General features: G+C 38.1%; 1 protein-coding gene across 9 annotated transcripts in view; it reads right to left on the minus strand.

Annotated features, from left to right (window-relative positions):
* SIPA1L2 (signal induced proliferation associated 1 like 2) overlaps positions 1–21753 on the minus strand; it is a 250453-nt gene that overhangs the window by 5081 nt on the left and 223619 nt on the right. For 7 of the 9 annotated variants that reach the window (XM_030556901.1, XM_030556900.1, XM_030556897.1 and 4 more), the window contains 3 exons: positions 12088–12219; positions 4104–4157; positions 2804–2927 (listed from right to left, as the gene is read on the minus strand). In XM_030556901.1, coding sequence (XP_030412761.1) covers positions 2804–2927; positions 4104–4157; positions 12088–12219 — 310 coding nt within the window. The remainder of the gene's footprint in view (positions 1–2803; positions 2928–4103; positions 4158–12087; positions 12220–21753) is intronic. The other 2 variants (XM_030556899.1, XM_030556898.1) reach the window with 1 other exon arrangement.

Genomic DNA, 21753 nt, shown 5'->3' on the forward strand with positions numbered 1-21753 from the left:
AAGGACATGGATTGAGCAGAGACCCAGCCTCACTGAGGTGCACAAACTTCATTTACTCAGCACCAATGTTCAGCTGCTTTTGAGTGCTGAAACAGTACCGTATACAACTGCAGAACAAAGAGGATTTACCTTAGTAATTGTCCTTATATCAGTATACCTCACAAGGCAACTACAATGCCTACTTGAGGCAGAGACCATCTTTTGTGTGTGTGTGTGTGTGTGTGTGTGTGTGTGCAGAGACCATCTTTTGTGTGTGTGTGTGTGTGTGCGCGCGCGCACGTACAGTGCTTCCTTACACAATGGGGTTTTGGTCTATGATGAGGGCTCTTGGATGTTACAGTAATCCAATAAACAAACAAACAAATAAAAAATTAATAATGTTACTTAATTGCTCAGAGCAATTTCTTCTAAGAGGAAGTGAATACTTCATAACTGGTGCTTCTCTTGCTAATGCTGAAGCAACTCCAGAGCTTTGGAGACAGAATGCTTCAGCCTGATGTGCTGATCTGTCTCCTGGCTTCAAAAAATTCAGAAGCATAATTGGTCTATAGGTATAGCAAAGGGGATCCAGCTTTAAGTTCTAATACAACCTCTCCTGCCTGAAATCGCCAGTCAACAAGGCTACTTAAATTCCTCTTCCACAAAGGCTGAGGGTCCTGCAGACCTGACCACCAGTGGTGCCTAAGTATTCCTAGTCCTGGAGGGACCCTGGCAGTCCCTGGGTTCCCATTAGTCAGTCTCCCAAGGCAGTGGATGTACTGAATCACTTTCCTATGCACGGACAATCTTCCTAAAGCAGAAGCAGAAGCTCCCCCTCAACCCCATAATACTTTTTTTTTTTTTTTTTTAAATCATGGCTTGCCAGAGACGCTCTTTAAATGAAGCACAGGACCACATATGAGATATTTAAAAGCAGTCTTATTTAATGACTTCTCTTTTTAAAAAGGGACATCAGACCCTGGCAAACTGTTATAGCCACTGATGTTCCTTAGGAAGTTCACTGAGTGCTGATGAGTTTTAAAAGTTTTCTGGAAACCAAGAAAAAGTGTCTGTACACTGACAGGTCTGCAACATAGTATAATACACTGCAACCTCCTTTCATATTGGAATCATTTTTTTCTATTCTGTTTTATTTTGCCTTTGGTGATAAATCAAAAACAGCAAACAGTAAGATGAATACATTCTGCTCATCTTGAAAGTCAGTAGTTTCAAAAGATGCTGAATAAAATTTCATATATATTCATTTGTATATTCATGCTAATAGACATTTCAAAGGATAAGAAGGACCTATGTGCTGGTCTAAGGAAAATGGGTGGCATTACCCATTTTATTAGAATGAAATACTAAAGAACAGGATTAGGTCTGTCCCATGCTGACAGCATTTTATTAATGGATCTAAAATTTTCCAGAGTACATCCCAAGTTCATATAAATTACTTGAGCGTTGACATTGCATGGAAATGTTTGAAGAAGCAGGTATGTTCAGATACATATTCTTCTATATGTCCGTTTACATACTTATCTTGTTTTCTAGGCAACTATCACTGTGCTAGCTATGTGCCATAAAACAGTTACAGATGGCAGTGTGTGTTCCTTGAAGGGCCAATTTCTCACAGCCTCTTTAGTTCCTGCTGTGTACGAGTCCTTGCCCTCTACTATTTCTCCTTCAGTATTCCAAATTGTTGCTTGGTTACGGAAAGTTGCAATTACTCAGTAAAAGCCATTACAGAGATAGACCTTGCATGTAAACCTGAACATGACCAAGATTGGGCTTCATCTGATCTCCACCTGGTAATCAGGGAGCTACACATTAGATGACTTTGTAGCTGTGGAATCCAACCCTTGCTCCAGAATTGTAGTCCAGTATCTCTGCTTGTATTTTAAAACGCTATGCCCAACACAACAAAAGGTGCCTGAAGTTAAGCACCAGAAGTCATTTGTAGGTATAAGTTGTAAGAAAAGTAAGCCCCTAATTTTAAAAAATGCTGGGCACTCAGCCACTCCCATTAACTTCAAATGAGCAGTATTTTTGGTATGGTGTGTACTAAACACTTGGTATTTTGACTTTCTTGAAGAAGTTGATTTAAAAAAAAACAAACCACCAAAAATAGCTCTGTCTGCCATTGCACTTTATCTTCGATAATTCTTCTTCAAGACTTCATAGCATTGCACAGAGAGATATAGTTGTATTGGCAGGCCAAGAGGGTAGGAAGAAGTATTTGTCCAGTGATTCAATGAGCTAGCTCAGCATTGCATGCAAGTTTCCTCTGGATTTTTATCCCTCAGGGAAACGATTACACTAAACAAGCTCATTATTTGGCTTGTCATGATCTACAAACTTGACAATTTACCATGGACAACCACAAGTCACAAGTTGAGGAGCTGCAAAAATTGTTCTTAATTTCCAGAAAACAGTAGGTAAACCAAAATAATTCCCTTCAATATCTTACCACTCTGACAGTTCTTCAAAGATATTTGGCTTATAAAATATGGTAACTCTGAATCTCAGTTGAACTCCTAAACTTTTGGGAATGCCATCGTTGTAAAAGATATTTTCTGCACTATTTACAGGGGAGTCTAAGTTTTAATAATATGACAATTTGGGCATTTTAACACCTTGTTCTTTGAATAAGTACCTCCTGTAGTTAGAATAAATTATTTTCTTGGCATGGAAAAGTAAAGAAAGTTAGGTATTGTTAAGAACATCACATATTTCAGAAGTTATTCAGAACACGTAATACACGATATTAAGAGGAAGTGATTGTCATCTGCTTCATAATAAAAGTGCTCTAAATCTTCTATACCCAGTAGCATCAATGAAATCTTTTCCATTTGTTGGCTCTTCATCCAAAGGTAACTCTGGAGCACCCTCCAAACCTGGAGCTTGCTGCATATCATTCAGGGTGCAAAAAGATGCCACTCTCTGATCTGTAATGGCAAAAATAAAGCTAATGTAAAGCTATTTCTAAAGACAATTTCATATACAAAATTAAAAAAAAAAATCAGAGGCTGATGTACAATTAATGGACCTGGTTAGAGCCTGGGAAATAAAATAATAATATATGGAGATATACCTATCTCATAGAGCTGGAAGGGACCCTAAAAGGTCATTGAGTCCAGCCCTCTGCCTTCACTAGCAGGGCCAAGTACTGATTTTGTCCCAGATCCCTAAGTGGCCCCCTCAAGGACTGAACTCATGATCCTGGGGTTAGCAGGCCAATGCTCAAACCACTGAGCTATCCCTCCCCCCCAACATGGCTGCTTTGAGAACAATCAGCAGATATACAATTTGTTCCAGTTAGTTGCTGTTTCCAACATCTGTGTCAACATCTGGTTTGCAAATATCAGCAGAGTGATAGATTTGTTTTGACTAGTTAATGATAATTTGAACAGTAAATTGGTCAGGCTGAAATCCACAGAAGACCTGAGAAACAGGAGCCATGACCAGTGATAATACCAATTTATGGAAAACATTTGCATTTTCCATAGAGCTAAAGCATCAAATTCCACAGAAATTTGCACAGTTCCATTTTTATTATTCTGATATCTCAAACACATTGTGTAAGCTGCTGGTTATCTATATACTTGAAAAGCAGGATACAAGTGCTATTATTATGCACTTACTTTGTCATATTTAAGTATAAAAAGTAGCTTTTATTTAGTAAAAGCACCTTCAAGTACCAATAATACTACACCAGGGCCACCAGCATACATGCTCAATGTGCTTGGAACTTAGCCTGTCTCCCAATGACCAATATCATTATCAGTGGACATTCAGTGTAGCTGCCAAAATGTACCACATATCATCATTTATGAAAAATATGCCATGCAGAACATCACTGCACATAATAAAAGTAAATGATTCATCATGATTTAAATTGTTTGCTATGGAAAATTCATATTCTGTGGAGATTGATTTAACTGATTTTCATATAAATTCCATGCCTGCAGCTTTCTATTGACTCTGGCCATGACATGCCTTCCCCTCTCCCTCTCCTCCCCCGCAGGCCCAAAGCTTGCATTACCATGCAAACGTGCAAACACTTGAAACAAAAAGGAAGGTTTACTAAAGATAAAAGCCAACAATCAACCCCAAACCATCACCTAGAAACGATGTATGATGACAGACTGGCCCAAGATCTTCATCAGAGTCAAAACCTGGAATAAGATTTAGAACGTTCCTATCAACAACAGAGTACATCCAACTATCTCTCTGCTAAAGCAGCTGTGGTCCTTGTGCAAGATTCACATAATGGAATACTGTCAATGCAGTTCAGACTGCCTCTTACTGTGAGAAGCCCTTAAGCCTATCAAAACCAATTGTTATGTAATGCCAACCAACATGATTGTAATTACACATTTCATGCTCAGCGGCCCTAATATAATGTACAGTATGATGATACGTAGCATGGAAAAGTCACAAAAGTCAAATGATAAATACATGGCAAATTGTTTTAAGTAAGATTTTTTTTTTTAGTGATTTGTTTAAAAAGTGCTACCAAGATATTAAACCAAAAACAAAACCGGGGAATCACAGCAATTAGAAGCTTTTATTAAGTGATTACAAAATGAACACTTTTCGAGCTAACTGTAAAGGCTGAAAAGTCATTTCCAGCTATAACTCTACTTTGATTCAAATCTGCACTTTTATATCGGATTTCAAGACCAACTTTATACAGCAGTAGTTTCCCAAGTTTTATCCTTATTTGCAATTTGTCATGTGTCTTGGTAGTTTTTAGATCATGAGTTTTCCACACACATCTAAAGTGAGAAAAGAGAAGAATTTCACACACCATTGCTATCACAGTGACACAACTCACACTACGGAAGCAATATAGCTTAATTAAATTAAGCATCAGGGAAAGGTTAAACTCAGTCAAACTAGGTGCCACAGAAAAGACTGTGCAAACAATTATGTTCACAAAAGAAATGGGGCAGAAGTAAATTTAGGATTCACGTCTAATTACCCATTTCACTTGTTCTTTTCTTCCCTTGCCTAAACTTTGATTACAGAGACAAGGGGGTGCGGTAATATCTTTTATTGGACCAACTTCTGTTAGTGAAAGAGATAAGCATTCGAGCTTACACAGAGCTCTTCTTCAAGTCTTTGACATTTGATGGCGGAGGACAGAAAAGCAGTGGCAAATCTTACTGTTCCTAGCTTTCCTACATAATGAGTTAGTTAACGTTCAGTAATGTACAAAACATGGGTATTTGTGTCACTGAAGTCTATTTCAATATAATTTACCCTGCGTTTTTCCTCACAATACTGACTAAGCATTTCTAAGGAGAATGGCTGCTTGTCTAGTCTACTGAGCTTAAGACATTTTCTGTTAAGTAAAAAATAAATAAAAATATTGTAGTTCTGGACCTACTAGGGGTATCTGAATCAAACCACCATCTTTCCTTTAGTGAGGAAGAATTATAAAGGACGTTCATAACAGTCACTGAAAGCACAGTATGAAGTTTTAAAATAAAATATTTCACCCAGTTTTTAAAAAATTTCCATTGATTCATAGATTCCAAGGGAGAGGGGACCATTGTGTTCAGCTAGTTTTACCTTCTGTATAACACTGGCTATTGAACTTCCCCAAAATAATTACTACAGCAGATCTTTTAGAAAAACATCCAATTTTGGTTTAAAATTCTCCAGTAATGGAGAATCTACTATGGTCTTTGGTAAATTGTTCCCATGGTGAACCAACCTCACAGTTAAAAACATATGCCTTATTTCCACCCTGAATTCGTCTACCTTCAACTTCTTGTTACTGGACCCTGTTATACCTTTACCTGCTAGATTGAAGAGCCCATCGTCAAATATTTGCTGCTCATGTAGGTACTGATAAATGTAATTAAGTCACCCCTTTAGTTTAACAAAGAGAAGGAAATACACTGAGTTTATTGAGTATCATGATAAGGCAGGTTTTCTAATCCTTTAATGATTCTCATAGCTCCTCTCTGAACTCTATCCAATTTAGCAACATCCTTCTTGAATTTACCTGAAAACTTTAATTTTAGTCAGCAAAAACTATAAATAGATTATATTGCCTTAAATGTGCATTGACTATAACTTGTGCATTTGTAACTTTTTATTCCTTGCAAAATTCTACTAAATTTCAAATGTTGTATTTGTATGAAACATAAATTTTATATTTAGAGCTTTTTATTACTGCACTTCTGCTAGTTTCTAAACAGAACTTTACTATAGTCAATTACTTGTGAAATGTTGAACAGTAATCCACCATTCACAGGCTGGGCAACAATGTCATTAAATAGGTGTTAGAAACCATTAGGCTCCTACATTGTATGCTAAAGAAGTAATTTTGTGAGTTGTTACTGCAAGAACAACCACCTAATTTAAGCTGCTCATGTTAAAGTCAAAGTTTACTCCCTCAGTAACAAAGTTAATATAACAAACATAGATAACAGCTAGGACATCACCACCAAGTTCTCTTATTTTACCTCCCCAGATCAATGCACAAGACAGTGCTGTCATAAGAAATAAGGAAATGGAATATTGCAAAGTTAATGGTTACATAGGAAGATTCTTATTCAGCTGCATGTTTATTTTTTTATTTTCAGTAATTATTTCTAGTCCCACTGAATGTGTCCACGAGTACTTTCTCGAGTTTAATTGTTTCACCAATTTAACAGGGCAATTTTTAAAAGGTGAACTGAAATAAGAGTTAAATTTGTGCTTTGGAGGGCAGAATTTGACCAAAAGTTTTTGTTCTTGACTATGCCTAACAGAATTTTACACAAAATATAAAGTATTAACTCCTTGGGTGTGACTCTCCATTCACTGGCACCAGTGGAAATCAAAAGACCTCCACTGATACCAATGGAGTTAAACTGACACAAGAGAAGAATCTAGTCTTTTGTCTATGATTGCAACACTTGTGCTACCAAAACCTACAAGGACAACTCCTACTGACATTAATAGAAGCTCTATGTGAATATCATATCCTTTTGACTGATAAATCTTTTCTTTTTCTAATTTTGGTTTGGTATGTCATTTTCCAAGCCAATTACCTGAGAAGATATATGGGCACTTACATCAAAATTTTAAGCAAAAATTGCCAACTCCAGATAGACAAAAATGAGGTCACTGAGCCAAAATGTGCAACCCATCCAACTCAGTGGATGTTAATGGGACTGCATAGTTGTAAAAGAGCAGAATTTGGACCAGAACTGCATTTGTTCAGCAATATCACAGATTTGGGGGGGAGGAGGAGGAAGGAGGGAGAGAAGGAATCCAAACAGTTGAAGTTAGGTAACATACAGCATAATAGAAGAAGGCTAAAAATAAAATGGTGCATTAAGTGGACCTCTCATTGCTAAACTCCCATCTCAAGGTCAAATTCTGTCCCCAGACATGCACACAAACTTCCACTGAAGTCAACAGGAGTTACACATGCATATCAGAGAACAGAGCTTTTCCTAAATGTTTTTGAACTTTATTTTTCTAAACACTTAAGTCTCTAATCAAATTAGCTAGTTTATCTTTTATGCTAAATGCTTTTTCCCCTAATCACAATATGTTTAGCATAAATTTGATTAAACTATGAAGATTTAAAATGAAGATGTTAAAACAATATTAATTATAGTAGCACAGATGGTGCCACAAAGATAGAATGGCATTAAGAAATGGTGCATCCTAATTGGCATAAGTAACTTAGAACCATGAAAATACCTGGTATAGACCAGTGGTTGAAATTACTTTTGTTTATATAACCAAATCATAAACAATACATAAAGAGACTCTGTCAGGTTGTTTAAGCTCCAAAATATTTAAAAAACAGATAACACCCATTTTTAAACTAAAACCACCAATCAACGGTGACACAAATACTGCTGGGTCTGTACATAAGAGTCAACGTTTATGTCCCACCCCAAACTCCTAGAATGAGAAGCAGTTGTGGGAATCTTGGAGAGTTTTCTGTTTTTTCTCCTTCACTATATTAAGTTATTTGATTTTCCGGAGTAGCCATCACTATTAATATAATCTAAGTACTCAAAAAGTACACTGCTCTGCCCCAAACTCAAAACTATGAGGATTTTAGAGAAGTGTAATAAAACAATTAAAGGAATATGAATCAAATTTTCTAAAGGTTGTCTCTTTTCCTGCTTATTCTGACATTTCTTCATCCCCTTTTCTCTCCATTCATTCTCCATTTTAAATACAATTCTCTTTTCTCAGTTGTTTATTGTTTTCTTTCTAGTCTATACTCTTCTTTCTTTAGTGCCTTGCCCAGCAGCATCCAATTCTCTGTTGTTCAGTTCCTCTCTCTCCTCTTCCATGTTACATTTTCTCTTTACCCGTTCTTCTCTTATCTTGTTATCTGTCCCCTTTTCCCTCTGTAGTCTCATCTGTCAGCTTTGCTCTCAGCTGTATTCCATTAGCTCTTCAAGTTTCTTCCCATATTATACGCAGAGAATACACGCTTGTTGCATTGCCATAAATTTGGAATGTGATTGAGTACAAGTGGTGAAACCACAAGTGAGTTAATTATAGGCACTGCAGCCTATAAACAATGGTCACCACATCATAGTAATGTAGCTAAGTATTGAGGAAACAGATAAAAAATTTTAAAAGTGTTTTGGCCGAGGACACAACAAGAATCAATGTTTGAGCTGAGCTGCACACATGCTGACTGCTCTGGAAAGGAGCGAAAACTGCAAGCAGCTGCCAAGCAGACAGGAGGGAGCCTTGGGTGTTCTAGCAGCATCAGCTGCAGTCTTTCTAACCCCAACTTCTCCCCAGCCATGAATGGGTTCAAAAAGCAAGGAACTGTTCCTGTTGATTTCATCAGTTGCAAAAGCCCTCTCCAACTGACCATGTGGGAACTGTGAACTCCACAAGAATGTCAGAACATACTAGCGGTAAACTTTCAACTCTAGAAAGGCTCTGTCTGCAGCAAGAAGTGCAGAAAACTTTTTCTTTCTTTCTTTCTTTTTTTTTTTTTTAAAAGACAACTAAGTTGTGCTTTGATATTTAAAATAGTCCCAAATCATGGACCCCTAGGGCCATCTCTGAAGAGAAAATTGGACCATGAGGTTGAGCTACAGGAAAAAAAGGAAGTTGCCCAGGCTCCCTGTCATCAAGATCCTAGTTAGTGTGAGGCTTCATCATCCACCTGTGCACAAAGTTCTTGTCTAGCAAGGGTGGTAGCAGTGGGATCCTCAAAAAGTGACTTATGAAGGAGACCAGCAGCATCAGGATCCTGATGAAGAGTCTGACCTGCTGGAAGCACTGGTACCTGGATCTCTAAGATCCTGTAGCATTCTATTCATAGGGGCTTTTATCAAGCAAGGGTTACAACAATATCTAAAAAAATAATCTCAGTATCAATTTTTAAAAATATATTTTCCAACATTAGCTTAGACCAAAAACTTTGCAGGAGCAAAATGAACTGAAAGAATAACTAATGATGAGTTAACTAGGGGGAAAAAAGCTATTTGGTTCATTTAGCTTTAAATTACAAAAGAACGCCTCTGTAGCATCTAACAGTGAATTTCAAGTTCTAGCTGTGATGGCAATAAAAGGCTATGTCGACATATTCATTCTTAATCACATCACTCCCAGGCTTAAAATCACTCATCTGTTCCACACTGTTCCATCTTGGATGAGAGTTGGGTTTAAAACACAGAAGAAGAATGATGGTAATAGCTCAAAATTTGTATTTATGAATAAGCATAAATTTTATGGGTTGTCAATAGATAGAATAGAGAGACCCAAGAAAGAAATGACCTTTGAATCATGCCACCAGCTATGGAGAGGAAGAGATATAGAGAAACTGCCTTGTATGAAAAAAGAAAATTAAAATAAAAGTTCCCTCTCAATAGCGGTAAATTGCATAAATGTTAGAAGACTTGGCAGATCAGAATTGGAGACTAATTTAACTTTAATTTCTTAAATCTTCAGTAGCAAACAACCCCATTAACAATGGCTTAGTCTTCATTAACTGGATCACTTTTCTTTAAAGACAAACATATCTCAAAAGTTGTGACCACATTCTCATCCACCAAAATAAAAAGGTCTCAGAGGTTTTAATCCCCACACAACTAAGGAAATGATTATGGCATCTCAACTTCTGTGCTGGTACAGACCTTACCTTTTTAAAATATTCTTAAAGAAGAATGCTGAAATAGCCATTTGGCTTCATTTCTGAACTTCTAGAAATGTTCAGTTTCGAACACCATGAACCCTGCATAGCAAAACTCCATTGACATTTTTATCATCAATTTGCATAATCTCTGGGATCATCATTTCTCTGTTCATTACATTCATAGAGTCCAGAACACTAGCTCCCACCTACTCTTAATACCAAGTCTTGAAGTAATTCCTCAATTATGAAGGACAACTTCAACATACACAGGAAAATAGCATCTGCTTCCTCCAATTCAAACTCGACTATTTTAAGAACTTTTTTTTTTTTTTTTTTTTTTTAAATATAAAGGACTCCCTCCAAATGAACTTTTCATAGTATGCTAGTCCGTTTAGCTTATTTTGATTTTGGCTTTCTGGTTGTGAGACTGAGGATGCAGAAAGTTGACCAAATCTTTTAGAAAGCCCATTTCCACTTAGGAGGTCCATATCATAGCATAAAATCAAAAAATTAGTTATAATGTTTTATAGTTTATATAGAACAGGCATAGATCTTTCCACCTTCTGCATGAATGTACCCACTAACAGAAAAGAAATGTACATACTAGCAGAAAACATAGAAACACTTACTACAGCATTCTTTATGGGAATCTGCATTACAACTCATATTTTTCAAATAATTCACAAAGCAATCAATGAGATCTGTATTTTGTGACTCACTGCAGTACAAAATGAATACATTAAAATATCTGAAATATATGCAACTAAAAACAAGTCAGTCAATAGCTTCTCCTATTTGAGCAGAACAAATGAGAAAAAATATGACTCTGCAACTATACAGAATAAGCCTTAAAATTACAAGAATCTAGAAGTTGCTGCTTAAATTGATTAATTGCAGAATAAAGCAGTATGCCCTTGTTCTGAGCTGAAGGTTTAAGGAGACTAGAAAAATGAAAATAAAAAAAGTTTCTAAAAGACCTTCAAAATATCTGAGTTTCAAAAAATTAGTACAAAACAAGTACTTTCAGTCAGCTGAACTGATAAGAGTTGTTGAATATCAAAATGCTTTTTATGCAGCAGTAAGAACTGCTTTAGCATGAACACAGTTACATTACTCCAACTCTTCTTCGTACTGATAAGTCTTTATTTTCCAGTTGCTGCATTAGGATATTGGTAACAAAAAAATATACACATATCTTCCCCATAAGCAACCATGTGTGTAAATACAATGGGAATCCTTTTCAGAGTATCTTTCAATTTTATAATACTTCCTACCAGTTAGGAGAAATTTATCTGAGAAGGACTGAGCAGAGATGAAGGAACTCAAAGTTAATCAAGATAAAAAGCAAGATAGTGTTTTAGAATGATGATCATCACTGTGATACATTTTCTGTTCATTCAGAATAGTACTACAATAGTTCTGAATGCCTGTAACTAAAGAGTAAAGCAACAAAATCTTTCTACGTGAGATTGTTGAACTCTAGGACAGTACAGAGAAAGAGCTGACCAAAGCATATATTAAAACAAAACCTTTAAATATGCATGTCTACTATTCTGTTTACTTTTAAACTAAGCATGTATAGGTTTGATATCAAAGAGATGGAGTATGTCATTTTCTTCAGCTTAACCTGGAATTATAGTCCAATTCTGCAAGACTGTTCTACTTCTTGACTGCACACTATTTTGAAAACATATCAATAGACATTTTAATACTTGTACCACTGCAATATTCTTCTGAGGGCTTATTATGCGAGTTAGGGGAAGGGGCAACATCACCTGGACTGCACATGCAGAGTTGACAGTAGCCACACAGTACATATTGTGTCCAACACGTTTCCTCATTTGAAAGTAAGTAATATTACAAAAATGACAGAAAAGGCTATAACTACTGAGATAAATAAGATTTTTCTTATTCAAAATGAGCATATGGAAAATACAGGAAAAACTCGGAAGATCAGTCTTTATGCTGAATTTTCTTACCTTCAAACGCTCGTGCAGCATCCACCAGGTTGGACCAGTCTAGTTCTGCAGCAGTGTCTGGAAGGGGCATCAGGCCAGGATCATTGAATTTAGCTCTATCAGACAAGGAGCCATCTGAGAACCAGAATTCATCTATCAAACATAAAAATTAGTCTTCTTATGATAACAGTCTATATTTAGTTCTGAGGCTATCAGAATTAAATTTCAAATGTATATATAGCCAAAGGGTGCTCATCTTCACTTCTCCTTTGTGCCCTGCATATATATATATATATATATAAACATTTAGTGTCAGCATAACATTTTAAGTGGCATTGGACTGAGGAAGAATGAGAAGGAAAGATTTTTTTTAAAAAGAATATTCTCTTCCTAATCACCACTTTACATAAGAGAGCATACTAATATTATAAATAGACAGAACACAGTTATAAACAGTAGAATATTACAGAACCCAAATATTTGCTTTTTTAAGATCCTTTATGAAGAGAAAGTTGCTAGACACACATATAGATCCATATTTTCAGAAAATCCATGAAACCACACATGCAGAATTTGTGTACCTATACAGTTATATACACAAAAACGAGATGTGCTCAGATTATGAGTGCAGGTACAGAGACTACTTTGAAAATTATGCCTACGTTTCACCCAATATTCAGAAACTTTCCCTTTTTAGTTTATCAATTTGTTCTAACCTCGAAAACAAAAATTATATTCAGATTTAAAAATGCTCTTTCAGTTTTATATTGACAAAGTATATATCTCAGGAAGTGATAGATTTCAACATATTGTAACACTATTTCCAGAATGAACTGCAAGTCTTACTATACAATAGATACAGCACAAATTTGTATTAGAGCACAAACTCTCATTTATCATTAATAGTAAGTGATATTGAGCTTTTAGGTTATACAGCGTTTTACAAACATACTATGAATTTACATTGCAGAAAGAAAAAAAGATTTTCATATTCCACTTTAAGAATTACTTTACACTTTCATTTTCAAGCCAGTCGATCTTTACAAAGGAGGACCAATAACAGTCTTCATATATGTTATTGGTTATCACAAAGAAGACTGTGATCAATTGTTCTCATTATCTACTTAAGATAGGATAAGCAGTAGTAGGGTTAATCAGTAGCCAGGGAGATTTAGGTTAGATACACCTCTACCTCGATATAACGCTGTCCTTGGGAACCAAAAAATCTTACTGCATTACAGGTGAAACTGTGTTATATTGAACTTGCTTTGATCCACAGGAGCGTGCAGCCCCGCCCCCCCCGGAGCACTGCTTTACTGTGTTATATCCAAATTCGTGTTATATCGAGTCGCGTTATATTGAGGTAGAGGTATATTAGGAAAACTTTCTAACCATAAGGGATTTAACAGCTGGAATAGTCTTCCAAGGGAGGTTCTGGAATCCCCATCATTGGAGGTTTTTAAAAACAGGTTGGAAAAACACCTGTCAGGGATGGTCTAGGTTTATTTGGTCCTGCCTCAATGCCTGGAGGTGGACTTGATGATTTTGAGGTCCCTTCCAACCCTAGATTTCTGTGATTCTGTGATCTAGCTGTATATTGATGTATACTTGCAGACAATATAATAAATATTGAGGTGAGAAATACTGACATTCATGAAAGTAGATATAACAAGTAGATTTAATCACATTAGGGAGAAGAGAACATTAAATTTTATACTAATAAGATTAATGACGAATGTTATTTCATTAAATGTCATTCAGCAAAAAAGCTATTCTGCTTCAACCCTTTTAAAACAAAAAAGAAAATAAATCAGAAGTTTAAAAAAATATTTTAAAAATAGAGAAGTTTTTCCTCCCTCCAGTCCTTCCCCAGATATAGGCTATAATATGTTTGAGGAATATTTTTCTCACCACTGTACCATTTAAAAAAAATTAAGAAGTGTTTTTTCACAAGAAACAAGGCACACACAACATGGAATATCTTCCTATTGTATGAAAAAGGCATGGTATCATTTGTCAAAATATTAATGGAAGAATATAGTATACAGTCTGTATAAATTAAAGTTTGTATGTAAACACAACAAGCATAGAGTGACAATACATTCTATTGCATGCAGCAGTCTCTAATAGAATGAATTATCTTTCTCACGGAGAAGACGGGATGGAGGAGCAGGTATGCAATCCTCAATAAAAACACTGGGGGAGAGGGGCTTGCATCCTAAATATGATGCAAGACAGATAAAAATCCTATAGACCATGGGATTTTTCTGTCTTATCCTGCAATTTATATGCAAGATATTCCATTATCAAGTTTTGATGGAGTAACTAAGAAGGTATGCAGTTAGTCTGTTTAGTAGAATTTGCTGTAACATATGTGTCTCTACCGAACCCCAGGAATCCAAAAGTAGATTTTATATCAAATGGAATTTCAGCATACAAATATACTCTCTTCCCACTTCCTGCCTATATTAATGGCAGAAAACATTAGAAGTGTCTGAGGGTGAAATCATACTTGGGACTGATCATGGAACAATCTCTTGCGTATACGGCTTGGAGTCTGTGAAAGCCCTTTGTAGAATAATACAAATACTTGTGTATTCTGGTGCTTCACAAAAAGGGAAATGTTCTTTGCAGACAGAAGATCTTATTTGAAAGCTGGTGGTCCAGTTCCTTTCCTAGAGAAGTGTTCAGTCACTTTAGAAGAATCCCTGCTTTTGTGTGATAAGTCAATAGAAGATGAACGTGAAACCTGTCAGAAAAGTGTCTACTTGATAAGATTCTGCTAGTTTCCCAAATTGGAGTGTAGGATTGATTTAGTCACCAGTAATCATCTCATTTTATACGTCTTTGTGAGGACCTAAATTCATAGGACCTACACTACTTTGTCCAGGGTAGACATAGGGCCTTAATAGCAGAAAGTCTGCTGGATGAAAGCAGGTTTGGTTATTGAGAGGTCCAGGGCCGGTGCAACCATTTAGGCGATGGCTAGGATTTGGGGGGGCGCCATTTTCTTCGGCAGCGACCGCGGCGGCCGGATCTTCGGCTGCTCCGGTCACCACCAGCATTTAGGCGGAGGGAGCGGGGGCAGGGTAGCATGGGGAGGGCTGCCTGCAGCAAGTAAGGGGGGCGGCACGCAGGGGAACTCCCTGCCCCAGCTCACCTCTGTCCCACCTCCTCCCCGAGTATGCCCTGGCTGCTTCACTTCTCCTGCCTCCCAGGCTTGCAGCGCCTAAGCTGATAGGTGCCACAAGCCTGGGAGGTGGGAGAAGTGAAGCAACTCACCCCTGCCCTGCCTCCTCCCTGAGCACACTGTCGCTGCTTCACTTCTCCCGCCTCCCAGGCTTGTGGCGCCAATCAGCTTAGGTGCCACAAGCCTGGGAGGCGGGAGAAGTGAAGCAGCGAAGGCGTGCTCGGGGTGTTCGCGCTCATAGCAGGGGCAAGCTGGGGCGGGAGAGGGGTGCCTCAGGGCGTAGGGTGGGGAGCTGCTGCAAGGGGGGTGCCTCAGGGTGGAGGAGGGGAGAAGCCGCAGGGGAGGGCGCCTCAGGGCGGCGGCGTGTGCGGGTGAGGGCACAAGGTGGAAGTTTCACCTACGGCCCAAAACATCCTTGCACCAGCCCTGGAGAGATCTCAAACCTCACAGTGTCTATACTGAAGGAAGAAATAAGGAGGAGTAACAACAGTCCAGGCATCAGTACGCCATGACAGACAATTATTTAAAAAAAACTAAATAGAGAAAGAAAAGCATATTCTGGTGTACTAACAGTGCAAAAAACTCCTGGGTTTCTTGAGCTTCAAGGAATGATTCTCCCATGCCATTTGCATTTTGGGTGTGGTCTGAGTTTAGGAGAGAAAAGACTATGCCCTCTGGGACAGCAATCCATGCATTAACCCATAGTTGTAAAGAAAACATTTTTGTTTGTTAAGTCCGTGCTTTTTGGTACAGTTATTGGTCTTGCGACTTCCAGTTCTTTTATATGGAAAACAGCATGACCATACCATCAAACTTTATTCATTTTCACTTCTCTTTTATTATTGCAGAGAAGTGATATAAAGCAACTTTGATAACATTTAGTTTCAGCATTTTCTTATTTAAAACTCATAGGTTCCAAAGCAGTTCTCCTGAAATCAGCTGACATTAGTGCCAAAAAAAATCTCCTTATTCAGAGACAGATTTCTTATTTATATAAGGGTAAACAGATTTTATCTTATCTGGTCCGTCCTGCTACCAAGACAACTATCCTGTTTCTGTCAATGGGAGTTGTGAGTTCTCCTCTCATGAAGAGATCTTAAGTTATGGGAGGGGGGGAAGTTACTATATATTTCATGTGCAATATACTGGGTAATGACATGAGAGGACTCCATGTTTCTAAAACTAAACTGACTCTTTATTAAGAGAACTATTTACAGAGATACTGCAACTGCAGCTGGCATTTAAGCCATATTCACACAGATTGGTGTCCCTATGCCTCTTCCAAACTCTTTCCTCCTGCAACCTGTGCTCTCCCCTCCAAATTCCAAGCAGCTTGCAACACTGCACACAGCTGAATTACTTTGTTCCTCTATACCATTCACTTTTATAGGCAACACTGTGTAAATCAAGATGTCAGGTTCTCTTTGAAGTCATGACTGTGAGCACTCCCCAAGCTAACAGTTATAAGATCCATAAGGGGTATCTCAAATCACCCTTGCAAGGGAACGCAAGCACCCCATGTGCTCCAGCAATAAGATCTTTGCCCAGAAATTATCTCCATACGTAAAAGACCCAAAAGAATAAAGTAACAGAAATGTTACAGAGCATTCAACTTCGAAGAGGACGGTTGGCAAGTCATTATGTATTTATTTTCAGAGGACAGTTACAGATAAGTAGTTCCCTCTTCTTTGAAGGTAGGCTTCATTAAAGATTCCCTCTTCTGGAGATTAAAAAGCTCCAGGGTTATTCAAAACAAAACAAGAGATGCATGTAGAATGTGAATACAGGGTTAATGTACCTTTATTCTGAATGGTGGGATACTAGTTTTCAAGTTTTAACTATTTCTCTAAAGTAGGGATGTCAAGCGATTAAAAAAATTGTGATTAATCATGTGATTAAAAAAATTAATTGCGATTAATCACAGTTAAATAATAATAGAACAACAACTATTGAAATAGTTTGGGATATTGTCTACATTTTCAAATATATTGATTTCAATTACAACACAGTATACAAAGTGTACAATGCTCACTTTATATAATTTTGATTACAAATATTTGCACTGGAAAAATCGCAAACAAAATAGTATTTTTCAATTCACCTAATACAAGTACTGTAATGCAATCTCTTTATCATGAAAGTTGAACTTACAAATGTAGAATTATGTACAAAAAAACTGCATTCAAAAATAAAACCGAAAAACTTTAGAGCCTACAAGTCCATTCAGTCCTACTTCTTGTTTAGACAATCGCTCAGACAAACAAGTTTGTTTACATTTGCAGGAGATAATGCTGCCCGCTTCTTGTTTACAATATCACCTTAAAGTGAGAACAGGCATTCACATGGCACTGTTATAGCCAGTGTTGCAAGATATTGATGTGTCAAGATGCACTGAAGATTCATACGCCCCTTCATGTTTCAACCACTGTTCCAGAGGACGTGTGTCCATGCTGATAAAAGGTTCTGCTTGATAACCATCCAAAGCAATACGAACTGACGCATGTTCATTTTCATTATCTGAGTCAGATGCCACCAGCAGAAGGTTGATTTTCTTTTTTGGTGGTTTGGGTTCTGTAGCTTCCACATCAGTGTTGCTCTTTTAAGATTTCTGAAAGCATGCTCCACACCTCATCTCCCTCAGATTTTGGAAGGCACTTCAGATTCTAAAACCTTGGGTCGAGTGCTGTAGCTATCTTTAGAAATCTCACATTGGTACCTTCTTTGTGTTTTGTCAAATCTACAGTTAAAGTGTTCTTAAAATGAACAATATGTGCTAGGTCATCATCTGAGACTGCTGTAACATGAAATACATGGCAGAATGCAGGCAAAACAGAGTAGGAGACATGCAGTTCTCCTCCAAGGAGTTCAGTCACAAATTTAATTAATGCATTATATTTTCAACAAGCATAATCAGCATGGAAGCATGTCCTCTGGGAATGGTGGCCAAAGCATGAAGGGGCATATGAATGTTTAGCATCTAAATACTTTGCAATGCCGGGTACAAAAGTATCATGCGAATGCTTGTTCTCACTTCCAGCATTATCCCCGTAAATGTAATCAAACTTGTTTGTCTTAGCAATTGGCTGAACAAGAAGTAGGACTGAGTGGATTTCTAGGCTCTAAAGTTTTACATTGTTTCGCTTTTTGAGTGCAGTTCTGTAACCAAAAAAAAAATCTACATTTTAAAATTGCACTTACACAATAAAGAGATGGCACTACAGTATGTGTATTAGGTGAACTGAAAAATACTATTTATTTTGTTTGCATTTTTCCAGTGCAAATATTTGTAATAAAAATTATAAAGTGAGCACTGTACACTTTGTATACTGTGCTGTAATTGAAATCAATATATTTAAAAATGTAGAAAAACATCCAAAAATATTTAATACATTTCAGTTGGTAGTCTATTGTTTAACAGTGCGATTAAAATTGCAATTAACCATGATTAATTTTTTTGAGTTAATCGTGTGTAACTGCGATTAATTGACGGCCCTACTCTAAAGCTATGTAGATATCTTTTTATATCTGCAAAGAAGGAAAATAAGATATCCTAGAAAAAGGATCCTAGAAAAGGTTCCACAATAGACTAAATCTTAACTCCTGACTGGAAGCTGAATCTGAGCAATTGAGTATAATCTGAGTATACTCAGTTAACATAAGATACTACCTTGTAAATCTCCAAGATAAAAACAGATTAGAAGTTCGCTGCCATAACAGATTCACTCCACACCAAAGAGACCTTGACATGACCTACAAGCTGCAGGCCTGCCATGGTATAACAATGAAACAGCTATTGAGAAATGTGGTCTCCTTGGAGACCACACAATCTATTGAGTTAGTGTCAGCTGAAACAAAGGTGGGTGTATTTTTTAAAGGCTTTAGTTCTCCCCAAATAAAAGCCAAAGGATCTTTTGGCATCAAGTTTATCATAGAACCATAGAAAAGAGTTTCACCATGATAGATAAGTGAGTGTGGAAGAATGCAAGCAAGAGGATTGAATGATTGAAGCAGAACTCAATTACTATCTTAGGCCATTATCTGGTATTTGTCCGTAACACTACCTTACTTTTGAAGGATTTAGTTTAAAGTGGTCAGTGAAACTCAACCTTAATCACTGAGTGGCAGTTACTGCAACCCGAAAAGTGATTTACCATATTAAAAAAAACCCTTGATTTCAGAGGTTAGCAAGTGGTTTGATAGTAGCTTTCATCAGCTCAGTTAAAATCATATTAACAACCCATGACAAGTTCTAATTTTAAATGTATCATGTGCCACATTATCCTAATGGTTCTGAAGGATCAGCTGATTACCTACTTAAGGATTAAGAGTCCTGTGGCATCTTATAGACTAACAGATGTATTAGAGCATAAGCTTTCATGGGTGAATACTGACAGGGCTGCCCAGAGGATTCAGGGGGCCTGGAGCAGGGCTGGGTCTTCGGCGGCAATTCAGTGGCGGGTCCCTCTCGGAGGGAAGGACCCGCCGCCGAAGAATGAAGCGGCGGCATTACAGCTGCTGCCGATCACGGCTTCCCCCCGCCCCGCCACTTGCGGCGGCGCTTGTACTCAGTCTTCTGCTGCACTGAAGGGCCCGCCGCCCAAGTGCAGCCGAAATCCTGGAGCGGCTCGCAGGCCCCGGGGCAAATTGCCCCACTTGCCCCCCCCGCCCCTCTGGGCGGCCCTGAATACTGACAAGGTGGGTATTCACCCACAAAAGCTTATGCTCCAATACATCTGTTAGTCTATAAGGTGCCACAGGACTCTCTTGCTTTTTACAGATCCAGACTAACACGGCTACCCCTCTGATACTTAAGGATAAGGATAATTGAAAATAAGGATCATTGAACATCCTCGCCTAAGCTTAGTCAGAACCTTTGCTATCAGAGATAATGGATACATATGTAAACTTACCTCAGCAGTGAATAAAAAATAAAGTGTTTGTTGGCAGTGCATTTTCTTTCTGGTGCCTCGTGAAGAACACTGGTATTTTGTACAGAGGTGTTCTGGAAATACTTATCTCTCCAGTGTTCCCCACTTGATAAATCTACCACCTTTATCAAGGGAACATTCTTGTTCTTCATTACCGATCAGCTTAGCTTCTTTCCATGTATGGGTTTTCCTTTCCTGTTTGAGTGCCAACTCACGTCGTCTTATGACAGCATCCAAATTCTACACTTGCAATGCTTCTTGACACAGGAGACATGTACTTATTCCATCCTGCTTATCTGCTAATAATAAGTTCACCTGGCAATTCAATCAAGATCTGGTTTTTGAACACTACCTTTACAAAGATCTTTGTCCATGAAAGCTATGTAGGTCCTCAAGATGGACCGTAAACATAAGGAACCTTCATTCCAAAACCTCCAAGCATTTTAAATCAGGGTGAGGAACAGAGATTTCTCTCTAAGGGCATGTCTTCACTAGCAACGTTGAAGTGCTGCCATGGTAGTGCTTTAATGTGGCTGTGTAGTTGTGGCACCACTGGTTAAAAAAAACCACTTTCATGAGAGGAGTAGCTACCGCTCCCAGCGCTGGTGCACTGTCTACATTGGTACTTTACAGCACTGAAACTTGCAGTGCTCAGGGGGATGTTCTTTCCACACCCCCGAGCGAGAAAGTTTCAGTGCGGTAAAGGGCCAGCATAGACAAGCCCTAAGACGTGCACCTGAGAGGACATGCACTAGTCTTCCCAGCTTTGCAAATTGCTCAGCGAGTGTCATTCAATACGGGCAGCCAAAACAGCTGCACAGTGCAAGCTTGAAACTGGGCTCCCTTTGCTGTAGTTTCAGAGCAGTGAGTGTTAGGGGAGCCCAGATCAGAGTTGCAATTCCTTACCATGCCTAAAATGTGGGTGGCAGAACCAGTATAGGCCTGCAGGGAGAATGCGTAAGCATTTCAGTACTTTCCTTCCCCTCTCACTGTCTCCAACCACCACATAAAAGGCTTCAAAAATCAATTTGCAAGATGTGAATAGGAATTTGGAATGGGTAAATGAGATTACTGGATCCAGAAACCAGAGTGGAGCAAATGGAACTGCTGGTTCCTTCCCTGCAGGAAAGTAAAGTAACAAGTCTAGGAGAAAAGGAAGATGGAGTGGTTCAGGAACTTCTGAATGGAGCACGTGGGGAATAGCTGAGAACAAGCTTGTGAATACATGTGGTTGAGAAAATTGCTGCAGACATGAATGAATGTATAAGCAGATGGGTTCCTTCACCTGCTCCAGAACAGAGTCCCCACAAAAGTTGTGTCATGTCGAAAGTTACCTTCATCACTAGCTTTTGGTTGTATTCACGAAAGGGATTAAAGTAAGCCACCACAAAATCCAAATTTTCTGTCTAGTCTTGGCTTCTCCCATTTGTCCAAAAGTCTGACAAGTAACATAATTTGCTTAAATGAAGACAGCAGGGTAATCAATAGTTTATGGTGTTCCAGGTGGTTTATCAGCACAAATACAATTGAAACTGAGGTAGCTGGAGGCCTTGGACAGTTGCAGTTTAA

This window comes from Gopherus evgoodei, chromosome 3 (genome assembly GCF_007399415.2).
Source record: "Gopherus evgoodei ecotype Sinaloan lineage chromosome 3, rGopEvg1_v1.p, whole genome shotgun sequence".
NCBI classification, from domain to species: Eukaryota; Metazoa; Chordata; order Testudines; family Testudinidae; genus Gopherus; species Gopherus evgoodei.